The sequence below is a fragment of the Pseudorca crassidens genome, chromosome 10 (assembly GCF_039906515.1).
Source record: "Pseudorca crassidens isolate mPseCra1 chromosome 10, mPseCra1.hap1, whole genome shotgun sequence".
Taxonomy (NCBI): Eukaryota; Metazoa; Chordata; class Mammalia; order Artiodactyla; family Delphinidae; genus Pseudorca; species Pseudorca crassidens.
The window spans coordinates 65,785,916-65,804,802 of NC_090305.1; the positions used below are offsets into that span (position 1 = coordinate 65,785,916).

Consider the following 18,887-nt stretch of genomic DNA (forward strand, 5'->3'; position numbering starts at 1 on the left):
GATGATACCAGGTGATAGAGAGGGATGAATCACAAGAAATTCATATTGCTAGTATCATTTGGTACCACTATTTTGAAAATTATTTGGCATTTCCTTATGGATTTACCAGGCCTTCCCCTCTACATACACAATACATTTATACAGGAGGTTTTTCAAAAATGTTTACGGCACCACTGTTAGAGCAAACTCTGAGCACCACGAGTTCCATCAGCAGAAGAATTAGGGCTGTTGTGACATGGTTCTTATAGATTGCACACAACAATGAAGAGGACCAAACTACTGCTTCATGCAGTGCAAGGATGACTCTTAGGTACTTACTGGGGGCATAAACAAGGACTTGAAGTTTTTTAAGAGTGTTGTGCCATTTTTATAAAACTCAAAAGCAAGCTGTGTGTTTTCACGTCATGGTTGCATATAATGAAACTAAGAAGGCAGGGGGATCGTCTCCACAGGGCTTCTGGGGAAGAAGGCAGTTGGATGGGATGAAGAAGGAACAGATACTAGATTCAGGGCTTTGATACTTTTCGCAAGTCGGAGGTAGGTTTATAGATATTTATTTTATGCTCTTAATGCTTTATAATGGATGAATCAAATTACATTAAGCAAAATGTTATGTATAGGAAATAACCATAGGGCAAACCCAAACCTATGAGGAAGAGAGAGATACATTCTGTTTCTGAATAATCTTTAATTTACAGTTTGATCTGTAAATCTTTATATACTTAGCAACTGTTATTGGTAATTACAATTATGCATATAATATAAACTTCAGTAGCTTAGTCTTTTTCCCCCTTTTTTTCCATTTCTTATTGGAAGGTTAATCTATTTTAAATGTATAAGTCTTTCATTCAAAGATTTTTTTGTGATGTGGTTAATATTCTTTACTTTCAGAAAGTGGTTGAGACTATCTGGGAAAGGAAATCATATTATTTAAATAGAAACACTGTAATGAGCCACTTAAACACACTGACTGTATGTCATTATAGGGTTACTGACTTGACAAAACTTCACAATCAGTACTAAAGGGTTGTGAATATTCATGAGGAACCAAAAATTTGCATATTCTCCTTTTTATTTTCTAAAGGCAGAGACATTCTTACTAGGGTAGATAGATTCAAATTTCATTTGAAAATAATACATATGATTTTGCAATATGTTATATTTTTCTTAATGTAGTTAAGTTATTACTATGCACTCATGTTCTATTAATGGAAAATACTTTGATTGGATTCTCATCTCGAGGAGGAGTTGTTTCAGAGCTGGTGTCCGCTATTATGTAAGAGGTGAGATTAATTTTGTCAGCACGATTTGGTACTGGGTTATATCTATCTCTAATTAATGTTTGGCTCATGGTAACATGAATGTAACCTTTTGTATTTTATTTGTTTCATTATCATTTGATAGCCTTGCTAAATATTTATCTCCTGCTTCATTATGATAATTAGGTAGGTCTTCTGTACTTTACTCCAGCTACTGTAGTTACATTGCAGATGTTAATGAGACACTGTAGGCTGCTTCTTACTGCTTTATAAGGAATTGATCATGTTATTTGCTGGATGTCTGAGAGCATAGCTGAACTCACTATAGTTTTCAATAACCTAAACTCATATGAGAAAGTACTTTCTTATATTGCTGTTGGTTTCTTTGCATGTATAAAGCTAGACATTTGACCTTATGCCTTCAACTTTGAAGATTTACATTTGAGCATTTATTCTTTAGGCTTTGTGCTAGCAACACGCTAATTTGCTTAAACGAAGCTTTTAAAATCTGTATTAGAGGTTACTGTCATTATGAAAATGAGTTTCCCGAACTCTTTTTTTTTTTTTTAAGCCAGAGTATATCAGAATAGAATCCTATGGACCCTTAGGTAAATCATAGAAGTTTTGGGCCAGGAAGTTGTAAAAGTCATTTGGTTAATCTCCTTTAGTATAGGTGATATAGCAGAGGAAGAAAGACATTTAGTTAGTGACCTGGCCAAGATCACACAACCAGGATTAGAGTTAGCAATGCCCTTGTATCTGGATTTTCTTGGATGGAGTCATATTTTTTAATTAAAAGTTTTGAATTGGTAATGCAGTCACATAGATCAGGCATCAAAGGTATAAAAAGATATGCAGTTAAAAAATATTTCTCATTTCTGACTTCATCTGCTGCATCTTAACCTCCCGACCAGCTGATCTGTTGTTAGTTTACTTATCCTTCAGATAATTTTTATGCTATTCCAAGTATGTTCTCCTTCTTTTGCAGACAGTGGTTGTATACTGTGTACATTTTCTTGCACCTTGGGTTTTTTTTAACTTAATATATATTGGAAATCGCTTCATAAAGATGTCTCGTACACTCACTCGCTCTCACACACACACAATCTCACTCTTATTCTCAATCTCACTTTTTAAAATAACTACTTTAAAATAACTAAAATATTTTATTTATTTAAAATAATAAAATATTATTCCTTAATGGGAATTCTGGAGAGAACCAAGTATAGCCCATGCTTCTGACAAGTAATTTTAGAACGTACTGAGAAGGCATTTTATTGCTGATTTGACTATAATTTTTTTCCCTTCTGTTAATATGTTAACAGAAACACTGATGTTATATGTTACACCTCAAAATGTTATATGTTTTAGAAGTACGTCAGATAGAAAGAATGTTAAGAAATATTTGAGATCATTAAAAATCTGTTGGGGTTTTTTTTTTTGTCCTAATTGAGTCAGGGACTCGCTTGAAAGTTGCCTTTGCTTAGCAAGCTTTTCTTATGTAAACAAGATAGTAAGGTAATGCTTCAAACATTTGAAAGAACTAACCAAATCAAGGCTAAATATTTAAGAGCAGTGCTTTTCAAATTAGTTCTTTTGGGTATATTCATGGAGTTGTAGAAATTGTAGGATCATATAGAGTTTTTGTGCTTTCATTTTGGTAATTAAAATTATACGCATCTGCTGGACCATTTGCATCGTTATAACAAAATACTGTTAACGTAATGGCCCACATTTGCATTTAATATTGTGTTTAATGGTTTTAACTTCCAAAATTGGGACCTATGAGTATACTGTCAGAGGTTTTTGAGAACTTCTTTTGAGAAACACTGTTTTAGAGGGATTGTGTATATAAACAATTGATATATTAAACAGCAGCCAACATTACTTGTTTGTTACTAGGTCGTTAATACTACCTTTAAGCCTGTTTAAGTGAGTGAGCTTTGTGAGCTTTCTGATGGTGGACTATGCATTTGTTTGAAATTTAGTTTTATAAGTACTTTTCCACTAATTTGAACTGACTTAATTCTCTTCAAGTTAGAGTGAATTAGTGAGTTTCTGATGTTTTTCTTATGTAATAAATATAGTTAATTTTTTTCCAATTCAGGAATTGATTCTGAAGGCCATGCAGCTAACTTTGTAGAAACAGAACAAATTGTGCACTACAATGGGAGCAGAGCTTCATTTGTACAGGCAAGTTAACGTGTCTGTTAGGCAGCCAGCCAGTTGGTCTCTTCTACTTGGATTGTAATTTCCTGACATATTGTTGAAATTTCTCTCCTTTTTAAAGTAATATCATTGTCTACAATATGGGAAGAGTTCACCCCAAACAAGGATATTCCATTAATACCTGGCACTCAGTTGCCGACGTTTTCTGCCCTTGAATTAAATCCCTAAAGGAGAGGGTAGGGTAGGAGGTGCAAGGGTTATGGAAATGGAGCCACTGGTCTGCTTAACCCCTTAGACTTCTTCAGGGCAGTGATGACAGGACAAGCAGCTGGCTTATGACTGACTTTACCTGCCTTGCATTCATTGTGACATAATATCTGGGTTGTGGATCACTTACTGCTCCGGAGTATTAATGGCTAAAAATATTTTTAAGTTCATAAACATATTCTTTTGAGAATGAATAAAGCAATTTCTAGTTTTATTATAATGCCAAATTATATACCAGATGTAACTTGGTAATTTTTACTTGTAGATAAAAATTGATTTATTTTAGAATTTAGGAGAAACACAACTGTCTGCTACACAAGTGCATGTATATAAAATCAGAAAAAGTCCTTTCCAAATGCATGCCCCAAAATACGAATTTTAGGAGCCAGTATGCATGGATTTCTTTCATAGTTAGTAGATTGCATTTTTATTTTTTCTTTTGCGGTCATTGATATTGTATATACCGCTGACAATAAGGTGAGAAAAACAAGTTTGTGCGTATGTTTCTTTTTACATATCTTTTCTTTTCTTTTAGACTCGAGGATCAATACCACTTTACTGGTCTCAAAGACCAAATCTCAAGTACAAACCACTGCCACTGATCAACAAAGTAGCAAATCATGTGTGTATCTTCCATGCTTTTTTCATTGGCTATAAATAGAAGCTTAGTGGCATTATAGTTTGCGTATAGAGCATGTATTTATTTCTTATAAGTCAGACTTCAACATCTTTGAGGCCTTTCTCCTTGGTTCTGGCACTTAGCGAGCTTATAAACCAAAGGGCTGTGTATGTGGCATGTTAGAAATGTGGAAAAACAAACTGACACGGTAAATTTAGATTTTAGAGATCTCAGTAAGATTTTCAGTCTTACACTGTTTAGAATATTTAGTGTATTCTGTTTGACATGCTCAGAAATAAAATAGTAATATTGTAGCTCAGAGTAGAATGGCTTATAGTTACTACTCACTACATGGTATTTAGAATATCTAGAAGACATAGTCCATCTTAATGTCATTCTTTTGAATATAGAGATAGGACATTTAAGGAGACACTTTTTAACATCTTATAAGTATTCTTATAATGTAATCTGGTAAAGTATATAACTCTTTTTTTCCCCCTCTCTAGATGGATGGTTTCCAAAGGCATTTTGATTCACAAATAATTATTTATGGAAAACAAGTCATAATCAATCTGGTATGTTTCTTACATTTTGGGGGGAATAAAACCTTAGCATCCTTTTTTTTTAACAAAATTTATCATTTTAACATTTTTAAGTGTGCAACTCAGTGGCATTAAATATTTTACAGTGTTGTGCAACCGTCACCACTGACCATTTCCAGAACTTTTCGTCATACCAGACAGAAACTCAGTATCCATTAAACAGTAACTTCCTATTATCCCTCTTACCTCAGCCCCTGGTAACTCCATTCTACTTTCTGTCTCTATAAATTTGTCTATTCTGGGTATCCCATATAAATTGTATTGTGTAATATTTGTTCCTTTGCATCTTATTTCCCTTAGCAGAATGTTTTTGTTTATGTGGCTCCAAGTTACTTTGTAGTGTCCTTTCATTTTAACTTGAAGAACTCTCTGTAGCATTTCTGGTAGGGCAGGTCTAGGGATAATGAACTCCCTTAACTTTTGTTTATCCAAGAATGTCTTAATTTCTGTCTCATTTTTGAAGGACAGTTTTGCCAGATATAGAATTACTGGTTGACAGTTCTTTTCTTTCAGTACTTTAAATATATCATCCCATTGCCTTCTAGCCTCCAAGGTTTCTGAAGAGAAATTGGCATATAATTCTATTCAGAATCCCTTGTATGTGATGAGTCCTTTCTCTCTTGCTGCTTTCAAGATCCTCTCTTTGTCATTAAGTAGTTTGATTATAATGTGTTTGGTGTGTTTCCTTGGGTTCGTCATATCTGGGGATTGGGCACTTCTTGGATTTGAAGATCTATATCGTTCATCAAATTTGGGAAGGTTTTTTGACATTTTCTCTTTAAATAATCTCTCTGCCCCTTTCTCTCTCTTGTCTTTCTGGGACTCCCATAATGAATATGTTGTCTGTTAGATGGTATCCCAGAAGTTCCCCAGGCTCCATTCAGTTTTCCGATTCTTTTTTCTTTCTGCTGCTTCAACTTGATTATTTCTTTTGTCCTATACAAGTTTGCTGATTCTTCTTTCTTCCTGCTCAAATGTGCTGTTGAACTCCTCTAGTGAATTTTTAATTTCCATTTTGTACTTCTCAGCTCCAGACTTACTGTGTGGTTCCTTTGAATACTTTGTTTCTTTGTTGATATTCTTATTTTTTTCATATATGGTTTTCCTGATTTCCTTTAGTTCTTCGTCCATGCTTTCTTTTAGCTCTGAGCGTATTTAAGACAGTTACTGTGAAAGCTTTTTGTTATTTATTTATTTATTTAAAAATTTTAAAACATTTATTTATTTATCTATTTTTGGCTGCATTGGGACTTTGTTGCTGGGTGCCGGCTTTCTTTAGTTGCAGCGAGCGGGAGCTGCTCTTCATTGTGGTGCATGGGCTTCTCACTGTAGTGGCTTTTCTTGTTGTAGAGCGTGGGCTCTAGGCACGCAGGCTCAGTAGTTGTGACTCGAGGGCTCTAGAGCACAGGCTCAGTAGTTGTGGCGCATGGGCTTAGTTGCTCCAAGGCATGTGGGATCTTCCTGGACCAGGGCTCGAACCCGTGTCCCCTGCATTGGCAGGCGGATTCTTAACCACTGCGTCACCAGGGAAGTCCTATTTATTATTTTTTTTTAATTTAGCCACGCCATACGGCCTTCAGGATCTTAGTTCCCCAACGAGGGATGGAACCCAGGCTGCGCCAAGTCCTAACCACTGGACCACCAGGGAATTCCCTGAAAGCTTTTTATAAATAAGGCTTCTGCAGGGATGGTTTCTATCAATTTATCCTTTTCCATTGAATAAGCTAAGCCTTGTTTTCCTGTGTTTTTTTGTATGCCTTATGATTTTGTTGTTGTTCTTGAAAACTGGGTATTGGATGTTTATAATGTAGTAACTCTGGAAGTTAGATTCTTCTTTCTCAGGGGTTTGCTATTGTTTTATTTTGTTTTTGTTTTGATTATTGAATGCTGTAGTAATCTATTTGTTTTGAGACTTTTCCAAACTATTTTTGCAAAGACTGTTCCTTGTTATGTATGCTCACTGAAGTCTCCGTTCTTTTAGCTTGTTTTCAGCTAATGTTTTGACAGAAATTTCCTTGAATACAAGGAACTGAAATAGACAAAGGAAAAAACAAAAAAGAGAGAACAACCCCATTCTCCTAATCTCTGCAGACTGCTTCTGTGTTGGAGCAGTCCTTTGCTTATTTAGTTAGGCTTGCTCTGAACGTAGGGATTAGCCTGAGGTGAAGGCTTAAGGTCTTTTCAGGACTTTTCTGAGCATGCATCTTGCTTGGGTATGCATACGGCTGTCTAAAACTCTCCGTATACATGGCTGCTTTTGAGTATCCTAATTTCTCAAAGAGTGTCACCCCAGCTGCTTCTGCAGGCTTTAGATGGTCTATTTTATGTCTCCACCTGAAATATCTTGCCCTAGGCGTCTTGGTTTATAGTCCTCTTGTAGCTTATATGAGCAGTGTGCAAATAAGGTCTGGTCTGCTCCGATTTGTGGAGGGGGGCTGAGAACTGTGTTGCTGCTGCTTAAGCTAAGATCGTCATTGCACTGGGGAAAGGATGAGATAAGGGCAAGAAAAGTGCTACAGAATTGTCCTACTATTTTGAGGATGGCTTTATCTTGATTGGACATTTGTCTGGTTGCTATAAACCTTTGACTTTTCTAGAGCTCCTACGAAGTTGGCTTAGACAGCTTCTCTTTTTTCTGATGTTTTTGTGAGGGTATAAGAGCTTAAAGCTTCCTAGTCTGCCATTTTGCTGATGTCACTCTGTCCTTCTAATTAAACTTAAAAGAAAGCTATGGTGGGACTTCCCTGGTGGCACAGTGGTTAAGAATCTGCCTGCCAATGCAGGGGACATGGGTTTGAGCCCTGGTCCGGGAAGATCCCATATGCCGTGGAGCAACTAAGCCCGTGTGCCACAACTACTGAGCCTGTGCTCTAGAGCCCGCGAGCCACAACTACTGAGCCCACGTGCCACAGCTACTGAAGCCCAGGTGCCTAGAGCCCGTGCTCCACAACAAGAGAAGCCACCTCAACGAGAAGCCCGCGCATTGTAATGAAGACTAGCCCCTGCTCGCTGCAGCTAGAGAAAGCCCGCGTGCAGCAATGAAGACCCAACACAGCCATAAATAAATAAATAAATAAACAAACAAATGTTTTTTTAAAAAGCAGGCTGTGGTGTTTTTAATTTTTTACAGGTTAATCAGAAGGGCTCAGAGAAGCCACTTGAACAGGCGTTTGCAACAATGGTGTCTTCCTTGGCAAATGGAATGATCAGGTACCTCACTAGAAATCTGTTGTAGGTATTTTCACAGTAGATGTGCCGTGCATATATACGTAAGTACATAGATCTCTCTAGATGTATTTCAGTTTGTTGTTTTCAAAGCATGATTTTGTTAGCTTGAAATTTTCTCTGGCATAATTCATGTTGCAGAATAACTTCTTAACAGTTGAATTTTAATTTGAATTTTGTAAAAGTTTAGCCCTTGATTAAAATCCTCTCCTTGAGGCTTTGTGTCGCTCTGCCCATTGGGTCTTGAATTTCAGTTACTCATGCTTGTTTGGTGTGGTCTGCCTGGTCCTGACCTCCACACGAGCTGGAGCAATTTACTGTTGCATGGCGGCCTTGTCTGGAGCAGCAGCTTGCCCTCCTGTAAGGCAGCAGGCAATAGTTACAAATTCTGTGTGCCCTTGTCAAAAGAGGGGGGATCCTAAAACATAAACAGTTGCCCTGTGGAAATGTGCAGGGTAATGAGTCAGCCCATTTGGAGCTTCTGCATTAGGAAACCGGGGTAGGAGGTGGGGGTATACTGTGGTAGGAAGTGGTCACAGGCATTGGGGGAAGACTTTAAAAGAAATGGTACTCGGTTATTTGGGGAGAATTTTTTTAACCTCTGGAAATTTTTAGACATACACAAAAATAGAATGATATAATGAACCTTTGAGGAAGAATTTAAGCCTATTGTCCAACTCAAAAACTCTAGCAAATTTATCAGACCCTTACTCCATGCCCATTTCTGCCTTCTCATAGTGGAACCTGCCCAAACACACTTGGATGAGTCAGAGAAGTGATTCCTATCCAGGATGTGCCTCAAAATCCTCAGAGGAATTACTCAGAATATACCTAAGACCTGAAAAATCAGCATCACTGGGTTTAGAGCCCAACATGTCTATTCTGGAAAAAGTCTATCTGCTGCCTCCTTTGTACACCCCTGGTTAAGCCCCTGTCTGTGCTTCAGAGGGTTTCTGTAGGTATACTCATCTCCAGAGTTGCCTCTAGTGCTTGTAGCAGCAGCTAACTTTGAGAACTTGAGGCATAAGTCAAGAGTCTAAAGTTATGCCCTTGGTGTTCCAGGGCACTTGGAGGTTACATACTGCTAAGGAATAAACACCCTAAAGCTATTGTTACCAAAATATAGTGATGTAAGACATTCTTAGAAGATACAAATGTAATTTTAGAAGGATACAAGCTTAAGAATCCAAGTGCATTTATGTGCTAGTGAGCCACTTAAATTTTTCAGGCAAGTCTAGAGCTATGGTCAGAGCACTCCAAAAATAACTATCACACCACCACTTCTAATGGAGCTGCCTTTGAAAATGCTTCCCCCCACTCCCAGTCTTCCCAAAGTCTGGCGTCACAGTTGGCTAACTTCTGTTTTTATACTAATTTCTAAGTACCCCATTCTCCCCTGAGATAACCATTGAGGTGATAGAAGCCCCTCTCTTGACCTGCTGGAAGTCCTCCCTACATTGATGTCCCTTCGGCCATTGGAGCCAAGGCTCCATGAGGGCAGACACCTAATCTGAATTTAACTCTGTAGATGAGAGTGTAATGTTCTTCTAGTCCTCCTCCTTTATGACTTGACTTGATCCCTGAATAGGAAGTTGGGTAGAAGTGGAATGTGTGAGAATCTTCATGTACCCTGGTGCCCAGGTTCTCTTCATTCTTTCTTCCTCTCTTGACTTTCGGGAGTTGGTTAATGATGTTGCCCCCTCTCAAGGGGCAGGGGCAACATTTTCCAGCTCATAGTAGGGCACCTTCACTGTTAGATATGTTCTAACTTTGAGATTTATACCTCTTAAATATTAGATAACTGAAAACAGCCCATTACAGATTGATGGACAAGAAAATTCTCTCTACCACATGTATGTGTGATGTATGGATAGTGATAATGAATATTTTGGTAGGATGAACAGTAACTAACCAGAATGGGGACCATCCTGCTTCTGTTCTTCTCACAGCCCCTAATACACAACAGGCAGTCCAGTCCTCCTTGGACTGAATCGCATTTGACCATTTTGAACATCTTAATTGATTTGAAAATCAAAAAAAGACCCTATTCTTTGCACATGGGGGTAGAGAATAAATATATAGTAGATATTCAGTTGGACAAGGCTACTTTATATTAACATGCCTGATTGCTGTTCCTGAGCTCGCTTCTGTAGCATTTCGCTGGGCTTCTTTACTCCTATCTCAGGGCCTCTAGAAAAACATGTGAAGATAGAAGAGAGTGTATGTGTATTTTTTTCCTTCAGTAGATATGAGCATGAGAAGGTGGGTGTGTCTGTGCATGCCTGCATGCATGTGTATATGTATAGTGGTAAACCCAGAGTGAAGGAGGCTCTACTGTTCCCAGGCGATGTGTATGTAGAGAGGAGGATCAGCTTATGAAGGTATTATTAACAGAAAGAAAATGAATAATCTTTAGTCACTTTCTGAATATCTTTTCTTTTGGTAGATATATTGCCTTTGACTTCCATAAGGAATGTAAAAATATGAGATGGGATCGACTAAGTATTTTATTGGATCAAGTAGCAGAAATGCAAGATGAATTAAGGTAAGCTATGTTATTTCCCTACAGAGGTTGAGGGATGAGGTAGGTGCATATGTTAATCATGTATATTATGCATTATCTAACAGACTTACAGATATAGTTCACTAGGTTGATAGCACTTGTCTATACCCTCATTTGTAGTTTTTTTTTTTCCCCTGAAAGATGAGACTTGGTAATTTTTAAATATTTAAAAATTCTTAAAAATGACCCAAGTCCAGGTATTTTCATATTTTTATGTATTATCTTCTACGCATTTACAAATTTTTATATAATTGAAGTTAGATTGCTACTGTTTTATGTTCAGTTATTTTCACTAAACATTTTATCACATTTTGTCATTAGCCTACCAGGTCTTTGTAATGATAGCATTTAATGGCTTTTCTGTGTTCCATTTTGTCATAGTACAGTTTCAGTTAAATGCTTTTCTTTGCATTGGGCATCTGGTTTGTTTCCTTTTCTCTACCATGAAAGATTGTGCTGCAGTGAATCACTCTGGGTATAAATATATTTTTACTTCTGTTAAACTGTTTCCTGAAATAAATTCTTGAGGGTAGGATAATGGATCAAAGGGTCTGAATATCTTCATGGTACTTCTCATATGTGTTTACAGTGTTACTTACTGTGTGGGTTCATATATTCGCTGTACTCTATGCACATGTCAGTCTTTACCTATTTTTAAAGCCAGAAGTAGGAATCTGGAAACCAGTCTCATTTTGTTCTGCCTGTGTAGTTCTAATGCACTGTGTAATTTCAGTTACACAGTAACATAGTAAAACTTCTGTAGACATTTGCTCAGCTTTTTTTTTTTTTTTTTTTTTTTTGCGGTATGCGGGCCTCTCACTGTTGTGGCCTCTCCCGTTGCGGAGCACAGGCTGCGGACGCGCAGGCTCAGCGGCCATGGCTCACGGGCCCAGCCACTCCGTGGCATGTGGGATCTTCCTGGATCGGGGCACGAACCCGTGTCCCCTGCATCAGCAGGCGGACTGTCAACCACTGCGCCACCAGGGAAGCCCTTCAGCTTTTAAAAAAATATTTTTATACATATTGTCATCAGCTATAGTTAATTAAATCTGCTTTTTTTTTTTTCTCTTCTATGAGGTTTTGTTTTGAGCATAGCTAGTGAAGGGGGGTTGACCTATATGATTATTGGGGTAGAGAAACCTTGTCAGAGGGGTTACTTCCTTGGGTTTATCTGTTAATTATTGCCCCACAGAGTGTAAGAAAGAAGGGAGCATTGACACCAGAATCTTTGTCCCTTGCTCTCACTATGTTCCACCGGGACAGTAGACGTTTCACCTGTGACTTTCAGATGACCTCTCTGCACATTTGTTTCCAGGGATTTGGGGGGAAGTGGAAAGAATCTGGGCTTTGGGGTCCTACACAATAAGTTTGAAATCTCAGTTTGCCTCGTATTAGCCATGTGACCAAGGAGCAAGTTAGTTATCTTCAAATCTTGATTTCTCCATCTGTAAAGTGGAGATAATAATACTTATCTCTTAGACTTGTATAGTTTAAGAAATAATATTTATAAAACATGTAGTATTTAGTTTATAAGTACTAATGGGGTGCCAACACTCACATGCATTCTATATATACATACTCTAATCGAACTTCACCAGTTTGGCATGAACCTCATGTAGAGTTTTAGTCTAAACACATTCTTATAAGCCTTCTTTTTTTTTCTCTGCCACACCTCACAGCATGTGGGAACTTAGTTCCCTGACCAGGGATCGAACCCATGCCCCCTGTATTAGAAGCATGGAGTCTTAACCACTGGACTGCCAGGGAAGTCCCTTAAGCCCTTAATTTTAAGGTCATGATTTTTAGCCCTTGGTGAATCTATTGTGTTTCTCCCTCACTTTTTGATTTTGGGGAGTAATTGCAATAAAATTAATATTATCTAGTATTCATTGTATTCTCTGTCCCATACACTCTGGCTAAGCACTTTATATGCATTTTACATTATCTCATTTAAACCTAAGAGCGGCCTAATGGTGATGCTGTCATCTCCATTTCGTGGGTGAAAAAAATTTAGGCTCTGAGAGATGAGGTTAATTACTTAAAGTTACACAGCTAGTAACTTGCCTGAGGAGCTAAGGGTAGCAAACCAGTTGTTTGCTGCCAAAGTCCATGCTCTTTACTGCCACACTGTGTCAACATTGTCAAATTTTTGAGTTCATAGAATAATCTGAACAGATTGTTAAAAATGACAGAAACACAGGAACTGGTAACCATGGTTGGCTCCAGTGCAGATATCTGGGTGGTTCAGGGGAGAAAGGAAAATGGATTTTTCAAATAATACCCTATTATACCTTATAAATTTAGTACTATTTGCATATATTACCCTTCTTTTTTAAATTAATTCATTTATCTATTTATTTTATTTTTGACTGCGTTGAGTCTTCATTGCTGTACATGGGCTTTTCCAGTTGCAGCAAGCGGGGGCTACTCTTCATTGCAGTGCATGGTCTCATCACGGTGGCTTCTCTTGTGGAGCGCGAGCTGTAGGCACGCGGGCTTCAGTAGTTGTGGCTCGTGGGCTCTAGAGCGCAGGCTCAGTAGTTGTGGCTCCCGGGCTTAGTTGCTCCGCGGCATGTGGGATCTTCCCGGACCAAGGCACGAACCTGTGTCCCCTACATTGGCATTCTTAACCACTGCACCACCAGGGAAGCCCTATTACCCATTTTAAGAAGGGATTTTTAAATATTTTTAATGCACAATATCCAGCCCTTGCTTCAGAGAGTCTTACTCAGTTTATTTCAAGGCCAAGCATCCTCATTTTTAACAAACACATCAGGGAATTCTGATACAGATAGCACAGGGGACTGTGCTTCAAGAAATCCCGATGTAGGGGGCATAGGTGCAATAATTATGTCAAAGGAAGACCTCTTCTGGCCTTAGGGAAACATGGTGATGACCATAGCCGTCTTTACAGTACTCCCAACTGTCCCTTTTCACATCTCTTGGGTGAAGTGACCTTGATGCTACAGTTGTTTTGAGATAGGGGCTGTCTTGCCTCTTCTGTTCAAACTTCCTTTTGGTCTTTGGTAATCAAATATACCTGAGCTGTACATTTCCCATGTGACCTTTTAATTTAGGTTTAATTCAGTTTTAATAACGTCTCTGACATGGACCTGTGTTATAAGAGGTCTGTCCTTAGTAGGCTTGGCTGACTTTGGTATGAGAGTGTTTATATAAATATGTTTTAGTTATTTTCTAGTGGACTCTGACGGCAAGGTGGTGACTAACCAGGAAGGCGTGTTCCGCAGCAATTGCATGGATTGTCTGGACAGAACTAATGTGATCCAGAGTCTGTTAGCTCGTCGTTCGCTTCAGGCCCAGCTTCAGGTACAAATGCTTTTTTTCTTTTATCAGATAAACAATATAGCAAAAAGAAACTTCATCTCTAAAAACCAATAACAAGAAACATTCACATGCCCCCATCCTAACCCAATTCTTTTTGGTTTTGTGTCTTGCCATCCATGGATGTACACTTTGTCCATAACCATGGTCAGTGTGTGTACAGTTTTAAATTTTGCCTTTTTGCTCTAGCATTATATGTGATCATAGTTTTTTTTTTTTTTTTGCGGTACGCGGGCCTCTCACTGCTGTGGCCTCTCCCGCCGCGGAGCACAGGCTCTGGACGCGCAGGCCCAGCGGCCACGGCTCACGGGCCCAGCTGCTCCGCGGCACGTGGGTTCCTCCCGGACCGGGCCACGAACCCGTGTCCCCTGCATCGGCAGGCGGACCCTCAACCACTGCGCCACCAGGGAAGCCCATGATCATAGTTTTTAAGAGGTGCATTGTTGTGCTATAATTTACTAAGCCATTTAGGTTTCTATATTTTTGGCTTATAAATAAGGCTATAGAGAATATACCTATGTATATTATTATTAGCTTGAATTATTTCCTTTGGGTTAACTCCTGGGTTAAAGAGAATATATACTTTCCAAGAGGGTTATACCAGTTACCCCTAAGACTAGCCAGCAGTGAAAAGTGAATCTTGCCAGCATTAAATATTTTTATTTAGAAAGGTTTTATTTCTTCTTTAGTAGTACAGAATAGTACCTCAAAAGTTGTTTTCGTTTGCACCTCTTTTATTGTTTGGCAAGGGATATTAACTCCCAGGTATAAAGTTTCTGACACAGCTTTGCTTTACCAGTAAGACTGTGTTGTTGAGAAAGAATAGGTATAAATATTTTCTTCTCTTTATATTTGGAATTAAAAATATGTATATCCCAGATTTCCAGATCACATTGGCATTTGATGTAGGGAGCAAACAAAATGCATCCCAAGTGGTTTCCTGCCTAAATAATTCGTAAACATTCAACTTTGTTTATGACAATTTTATGGGACTCAGGGCAGAATTATGGAGGGAAAATACCTCCCCAAATCCTCAAGTAGGACACACCAAAGGAGTGGTTGCCCTCTTTGAGCATTCTCTAGCTTGTATGGTACTGTGTCCTTGTCAGTCTGTTGGATTTATTGTACTTCAGAATATATTTTTCAATAGAAACAATATTAGGAATGGTTGTTTCCAAGGCTGATTAACAGAACTCTATTTAACTAGGTTTTGTAATCTGTATTTAACTAATTTACATGCTGAAAATAGTATTATAAAACCTAACCAACCTTCAGAGAGTCTTTGGGCAGGAACCTCTCTAGCCTCAATGCCAGCTAATGTGGGGACTCCAGTTGTGCCTTTCCCCTTCCAGTGAGGGCAGGTCATTGAGCATGGGTAGGCCCCATTCTGAGGGAGAGAGAGCGAGATGTCATTTGAGCTGAGCAGTGAAGATGGTGGTTCTAAGAGGGTAGCGGGTCTGAGACAAAGACCAAGGCAGGAGTTCCTAATCTGTGGTCAGTGAACTCCAGTGGGGAGTCCATAGAGAGCTTCAGGATGCCCAGGAGTCCTCTGAGATGATATGCAAAGGGCTGTTTATGGGGAGGTAGGTAGGTAGTATTCATCCCAGTTCTCAAAGGGTCCCAGGGTTAGGGGATAAGTTTGGAGGTCAGAAGTCTGGAGATGGTGAATTGTGAGGAGGTACTCTCAGGGGTAAAGTCAGTGGAAGGTTGGGGGTGGCAGGAAAGGAGGCAGTAATGGCTGGAATCCTGCAGCAGCCTTCCCTCTCCCCCGTCCTTTCCCTTCTGCCCCTGTCTCTGAGTTTACAGTCTTGCCACTGTTCCTGCGATGCTGGGGCTCAAGGGAGAGTGGGGGCTATGGGCAGAAGGAAGCCCAAAGAGAGGCTTTTGCAGCCTGGCCTGAGCGGGAGAGTGCTGTGGTCCCCATGTACAGGGAAAGCATCTCCCACCTACAGCCAGGTGACAGATGATCTGGGGACTCTGCTTTTTCTTCCTAAGTCATATGTGCTGAAATCTGTTATACATAAACATAGGTATGATTCTTATTCCAGAGACTAGGAGTTTTGCATGTGGGACAAAAGCTTGAAGAACAAGATGAATTTGAGAAGATTTACAAAAACGGTAGGTAATTTCTTTAACAGAGGCAAGGTTACTCAAAGTTTGAAATAAATAATTTGGATTTAGAGCATTGGTTGTTATTTTAATCATTATCAGCTGATTTTTACTTTTTCTCGCAGCCTGGGCTGACAATGCAAATGCTTGTGCCAAACAGTATGCGGGAACTGGTGCCTTGAAGACTGACTTTACCAGGCAAGCCATGCTTTAAAATCCCATTCCAGACCAGTGGTTCACAGTTCTGGTGCATAGTAGATCACTCGGGCAACTTTTAGACAATAGCAACAGCAAACCACCAGTGCCTGGGCCTCATTTCAGACCGGTCAAGTCAGGACTGCAGGGAGATGGGGCCCAGGCACTGGTGTCTTCTTAGCATCTCTGGGTGATTCTGATGCACAGTGGGGGTTGAGAACCATGGCTCCTTAGCTTTTCTCAAAGCTTACTGTGCACCTGACTCACCCCAGTCCCACTCAGCAGGTCTGGGGCAGGGCCTGAGATTCTGTACCCAGGTGGTGCTGGTGCTGTTTTCAAGGACCACACTGGGTAGTGAGAGGTTAGAATGTTTTGAATTTGTTACACATGTGGTTGGGTCTTTTTCTGCTATATGGATTCCCTGGGAGCAAGATAAGCTTTCCAGTCTCTTTGCTGTTTCATGCCACTTAACCTGGGCTGTGTGTTTCTCTTCTTACTTCTTGTCTTTGCAAGTGGAACTGAGCATTTTTCCTCTGTGTGCCTACTTCGGTAATATTTTACAAATAGGATACACATTTCTTGGACCCGATATTGGTTTCTTTTGTGAGGTGTCTCCTTCATATATTCAGGGATGTTTTTAAAAAAAATCTTTATAATTCACCTATCTCCATACCACATACTTATTGGCTGTAAAACAGTGTGAGAATTTTATATTTTTGCATACTAATGCATAATTGCATTAATGCATAATTGCATATTAATGCAAATCTGTAACTCAAAACTTAACCTCATATTTAACCAGAACTGGGAAGAGAACTCAGTTGGGACTTATAATGGATGGCTGGAACTCACTGATACGGTATTACAAGAACAACTTTTCTGATGGATTTAGACAAGTAAGTTTGTTATTTGATGCTAATTTTTGGTCATTAGGTGGCTGTATCTTTGTACTGTTCTTCTGTAATATAATCATATCTAATTTGGGAGTTACTAATTTCCTTTTTTTCTCTTCTAGGATTCCATAGACTTATTTCTTGGGAACTATTCAGTGGATGAATTAGAATCTCATAGTCCTTTAAGTGTGCCAAGGGATTTGAAATTCCTGGCTGTAAGAAACGTTTATGTTTTTCAAGTTGTTAAAAGCATTGTGTCTGAAGTTAGAGATGGTGCCAACTCCCCTTGATATAAAACATTGTATGTTGTTCTAAATGGAACATAAATATTTAAGTGTCCCCAAGGAGCAGATCAGGGAGAGGAGTAAAATAACTTTGGAATGTTTGTCTTCTTTCAAACTTGACTGTCTTTGGCAGATCCTTTTTAAGTGAGAACACAGACGCATGGGGAGTGTGAGGGCTTCTCATTTCTGGAGACTACTCCCCTGAGGTTCAGGGATTGCCAGAGGCAAACTTGTGACCTTGAAGTTGACTCCTCTGTTCACAAGACTTTTCAAGAGCCTCTCTGGGGTCTCATTCCAGTGGGCAGGGTGTCCTGGAGTGGAGGGGCCTGGTGTCTGGGTTCTCATCTGGGCGACCTCCCTCTGCTTAGCACTCCCTGGTTTGGAGCAAAGCCATGTTTTTTCAGATCTTTTAACCTGTTCGAAGATTTGGGCAGTTATGATCGAAACTCTAAATAATGGTGTTTTGCTGAAAGAAAGATACTTTGTATATTAGATTGCAGAAGGGTTTTATTCTCTTTAAAGCAAAGCATGCATAACTGATTGTACAACCATTGATTAGCATCTTATGTGATGGTTTCTCTTTCCGTTTTCTTTTCCAGTTGCCTATTATCATGGTTGTCGCCTTTTCCATGTGCATTATCTGTTTGCTTATGGCTGGTAAGTCTGCCCTTGTTTCACATTCTTACAGTCATTTCTTAGAATGTTGAACTTTCCTGTACAGCGTCTTAAGTTTGCGCCTATTCAGTACTTGATGTTTCCCTATTGAATTGAATGAGTTAAGTGGGCAGGTGGGAGGATTAGTCCTTAGATGTGACAGAAGGAAAAATGTATACTCAGTAGCTTGATACTTTTTTTTTCCACTTAAGCTTTTTTTTTTTTTCCCACTTAAGCTTTTTAAAATATTTTTTTCTTGCTATCAAAGTAATACATAGTAATTACAGAAAATACAGTTGGGCAAAAAAGAAGATAATGTTATTTATCCTCTTGCCTTTCAGAGATAAGCTAATTACTCTTAACATTTTGATGTTTTAATCTCTATAAGTGTGTATTCTTTTTTTCAAAAGTGAGATACAAATTTTTTTGTAAGCTGTTTTTTCACTGAGCAATATAAATATTTCCCCGCGTTCTTTATTTTTAATGGCTGCACAGTATTCCATTAATGGATGTATAATTTATTTAACCAACCACCTATGTTGGACGAATAAATGTTATTATAGATAAATACATTACTTCTTAAATTTTAATAGCGAAATTGCCTAAGAACCTGAGCTAACAAAGTCTTTATTGGTTTTCTTTTCTCTCTCAATGTTTTTCTGTGTTACTAAGTTAATGGAGACATTTTCATCTTAAATGCATGTTA

General features: G+C 38.8%; 1 protein-coding gene across 18 annotated transcripts in view; it reads left to right on the plus strand.

Moving 5' to 3' along the window:
- Positions 1-18,887, plus strand: part of SACM1L (SAC1 like phosphatidylinositide phosphatase) — a 71,518-nt gene that overhangs the window by 34,497 nt on the left and 18,134 nt on the right. For all 18 annotated transcript variants that reach the window (XR_010946979.1, XR_010946980.1, XR_010946982.1 and 15 more), the window contains exons 8-19: positions 1,182-1,283; positions 3,367-3,452; positions 4,231-4,317; positions 4,821-4,889; positions 8,047-8,126; positions 10,588-10,686; positions 13,893-14,031; positions 16,095-16,164; positions 16,281-16,353; positions 17,153-17,246; positions 17,366-17,458; positions 18,127-18,184. Coding sequence is in view for 3 of the 18 variants with exons in the window: in XM_067754099.1 (XP_067610200.1) it covers positions 1,182-1,283; positions 3,367-3,452; positions 4,231-4,317; positions 4,821-4,889; positions 8,047-8,126; positions 10,588-10,686; positions 13,893-14,031; positions 16,095-16,164; positions 16,281-16,353; positions 17,153-17,246; positions 17,366-17,458; positions 18,127-18,184 (1,050 nt within the window). In the remaining 15 variants the exon portion in view is untranslated. The remainder of the gene's footprint in view (positions 1-1,181; positions 1,284-3,366; positions 3,453-4,230; positions 4,318-4,820; positions 4,890-8,046; positions 8,127-10,587; positions 10,687-13,892; positions 14,032-16,094; positions 16,165-16,280; positions 16,354-17,152; positions 17,247-17,365; positions 17,459-18,126; positions 18,185-18,887) is intronic.